The sequence below is a fragment of the Setaria viridis genome, chromosome 2 (genome assembly GCF_005286985.2).
Source record: "Setaria viridis chromosome 2, Setaria_viridis_v4.0, whole genome shotgun sequence".
Lineage (NCBI taxonomy): Eukaryota > Viridiplantae > Streptophyta > Magnoliopsida > Poales > Poaceae > Setaria > Setaria viridis.
In genome coordinates, this window is record NC_048264.2 from 7,684,557 (window position 1) to 7,687,837 (window position 3,281).

The 3,281-nt window shown below is 44.8% G+C and overlaps 1 protein-coding gene across 1 annotated transcript; it reads left to right on the plus strand.

Moving 5' to 3' along the window:
- The first annotated feature begins 2,100 nt into the window (after positions 1-2,100).
- Positions 2,101-3,075, plus strand: LOC140221975 (uncharacterized). The gene is made up of 2 exons (XM_072291935.1): positions 2,101-2,409; positions 2,491-3,075. The coding sequence occupies exons 1-2, from the start codon at positions 2,101-2,103 to the stop codon at positions 3,058-3,060; spliced, it is 879 nt and encodes a 292-aa protein (XP_072148036.1). The 3' UTR covers positions 3,061-3,075.
- The last annotated feature ends 206 nt before the right edge of the window (positions 3,076-3,281 follow it).

The following is a 3,281-nucleotide window of genomic DNA, read 5'->3' on the forward strand; positions in this document are numbered from 1 at the left end:
CACCGTAGGGCAGTTGAGAATATGGATATAAGCATCAGACTGGGGTGCTGCTGAATAGCTACCCAAACAGTTTTAGGGCCTGTTTGGCAACGCGGTGTTAAAGTTTAACACCCGTCACATCGATGTTTGGATGCTAATTAGAAGTATTAAATATAGGTTAATTATAAAACTAATTGCACAGATGGAGTGTAATTCGCGAGACGAATCTATTAAGCCTAATTAGTCCATGATTTGACAATGTGGTGCTACAGTAACCATTTCCTAATGATGGATTAATTAGGCTTAATAGATTCGTCTCGTGAATTAGCACAGGGTTCTGCAATTAATTTTATAATTAACTCATGTTTAATTCTCCTATTTAGCATCCGAACATCCGATGTGACACTGTTAAAGTTTAACACCTTGTATCCAAACACCCCCTTATCTGTCCCGATGTCTCCTATTACCACCACAGGCTCGTCACATCCTATTCCCTTCAAAATTCCTCTCATACTTTCCAGTGTTTATGTGCAACCTGTCAAAAAAAAACTTGTTTTTGTAGTTGTGCGGATGGAACGAAACAGTGGAGCTTAGTATAGTATGTGTATATGTGGGAAGGAACACTGATGTCTCCTGTCCACTTATGTGCAAAAATTAAGGCTTCCTTTGGTTGGGCTTTCCAACCTGCTTTTGCTTTTGCAAAAGCTAAAAGCCAACCAAAGGGTCCAAAAGCTCTACGTGCTTTTGCCCAAAAGCTACTTTTTCTCTAGTACAAAATCAAAAGCACCTTCCCCCCTGCTTTCAAGTGCTTTTGGGGTAAAAAATTACCCACCTGCCACTGGTTATGATGTACCCTTTCATCTAATTTTTCTCTCCCGCACGCACAGAACGCATCTCGCCTCTCGCCTCACCTGGCCGCCGGGCTTCCTCCCCTTGGCGCCGGCCGGCCGTCCGCCTCCCCTTGCCGCCGGCGGGCCTCGCGCCGCCGCCCCTGGCCGGCGGCGGCGCGAGGCCCGCCGCGCCGCCGCCCCCATCGCCCCGACGGCTCGCGCCGCCACCCCATCGCCCCCGACGGCCGCCGCCTCCCTGGAGCCCCCATCGCCGCCGCCAGGTTGACCACCCGCCGCCGCCGGCCCCACCGCCCGCCGCCGCCCCTTGAACGCCCGCCGGCCGCCGCCCCTTGACCGCCCGCCGCCGGCGCCCTTCACCGCCCGCCGGCCGTCCGCCGCCCCCTTCACCGCCCGTCGCCGCCGGCCCCACCGCCCGCCACCGCCGCCCCTTGACCGCCCGCCGGCCGCCGCCCCTTGACCGCTCGCCAGCCGCCGCCCCTTGACCGCCCGCCGCCGGCGCCCTTCACCGCCCGCCGCCGCCGCCCTTGAGTGGCCCCCGGCCATCCGCCGCCCCCTTGGGAGGGCGCCCCATCGCCGGCGCCCCCCATCGCCGGTTCCTGTCCTGCTCCTGGTGAATGACCAGGAGCATATAAGGTATGATTTTTTTTTTAATTTGTAATACTTTTTTTTATAATACTGGTATGCTTATAGATGAATTCATAGTTACTGATAGATGTAAATTTTTTTTTATAATACTGGTATGCATATAAGGTATGAACTTTTCAGAATGGAGAGAGAGAGTTGCTGATAGATGTAATAAACTCAATTATAGTCTAATACCTAACGACTTATAAGTTTTTTAGTGACTGATACTCAGGTTACAAGTAATATGCTTTTTACACATAAACATATTGAGCCTCTACTTTTAGATCACAAAATGCAATAGAGAACTTATGAATATATGGAAGTATTAAAAGCACCATAATTATTTATACTAATTCAATTATTTTATGTTGTCAGGTACAATTACAACACAAAATCAAATAGGAAGCTACCTGCGAAAAGAAATTTCTTGAGGTATGAACAATCAATTGTACTGGTATGAGATAAATCACTTTTCTACTATCAGTATGGTTAAATGCAAAATGATAATTCAAAACTATGTAATGGATGAACGTTTGTACTTTGACATCTATGCTTATTTATTTCCCATTAGTTTAATAGTTGGATAGTTGGATTCATAGTTATGACTTAGCTTAGTTCTTATGAGTTTTCTTTGATTGGTTGAAGAATGGGTGATAAGGCGGATTGGGCTGATACTTTTTTAAGGCATTTGATTGATGCTTGCAAAGAAGAGATTGAAGCAGGGAATAGGCCGATGGGAATTTTCACTACTACCGGTTGGAAGAACGTTGTTTCCAAGTTTGCAGAAAAATCCGGTGATACGAGAACAAAAAAACAATTGAAGAACAAGTTAGATCTTCTGAAAAAGGAGTATGTCACGTTTATGGAGTTCAAGAATTGTGCAACTGGTCTTGGATGGGATGAGGCAAAAAAAACTATTGACTGCTCAAATGAATGGTGGGACGAACACCTTGCTGTAAGAACTATGTTTCTTCATAATTATATTCTTTCCATTCTTTCTTATGGTGTCCAATGCTAATTTTTTTTCTAATTGTAGAGATGCAACAATCGTGAGAAAGGAATCAAATGCCACCATATAAAGTTTCGAAAACAAGGACCCAAGTTCCTCGATGACCTGCATATCTTGTTTGGCAAGGCACATGTAACTGGGTCTTCTGCATCCTGTCCTGGAGATATATCATCCGATGAGGCAAGTGATGATAATGTGGATGAGGTAGTGAAACCTACGCAGAAGGATATGACAGTGAACCTAGGAAAAAGGAAATGCAAGGGTACCTCTATTGGTGTTGAAGAGAAGGATGAGAAGAGCCCATTCTTTCGTTTGTACAAGTCCACTTGTTTGAAGATAGAAAATGCTGCAGAGAGGATCTCCAAAAGTGTTGAAGCATCATCAGCTCCTCCAACTAACCTAGTTCCTACCATTATAGAGACTATGAAGATGGTGAAAGAATGTGGGGTGCAAGAAGGAACTGCTCTAATGCACACAGCCGCTTCCTTAATTGTTAAACCTGAATTTAGGGAGCTCTTTAGCTCTCTAGAAACAACTAAAGGCAGACTGGATTTGATTGAGAGGGAGCTAGAAAAGGAGATGATGAAGCGCCACTGATTTGTATTGCCTGTTTGTCAAATTATTTATTGTCATATGTGACAACAATTTCCCTATGTTGAACCATAATTTGTTACCCTATATTGAAACATTATTTATCTATTAGTGTGTTATGTTGAGCTTTTTCATTTAGTATTGTCAAAGATATTTGTTGTATTTAAATATTAATGTACTAATGTCTCACGTAGATGGATGATACATGGGGAGATGTGGCTAAAGGA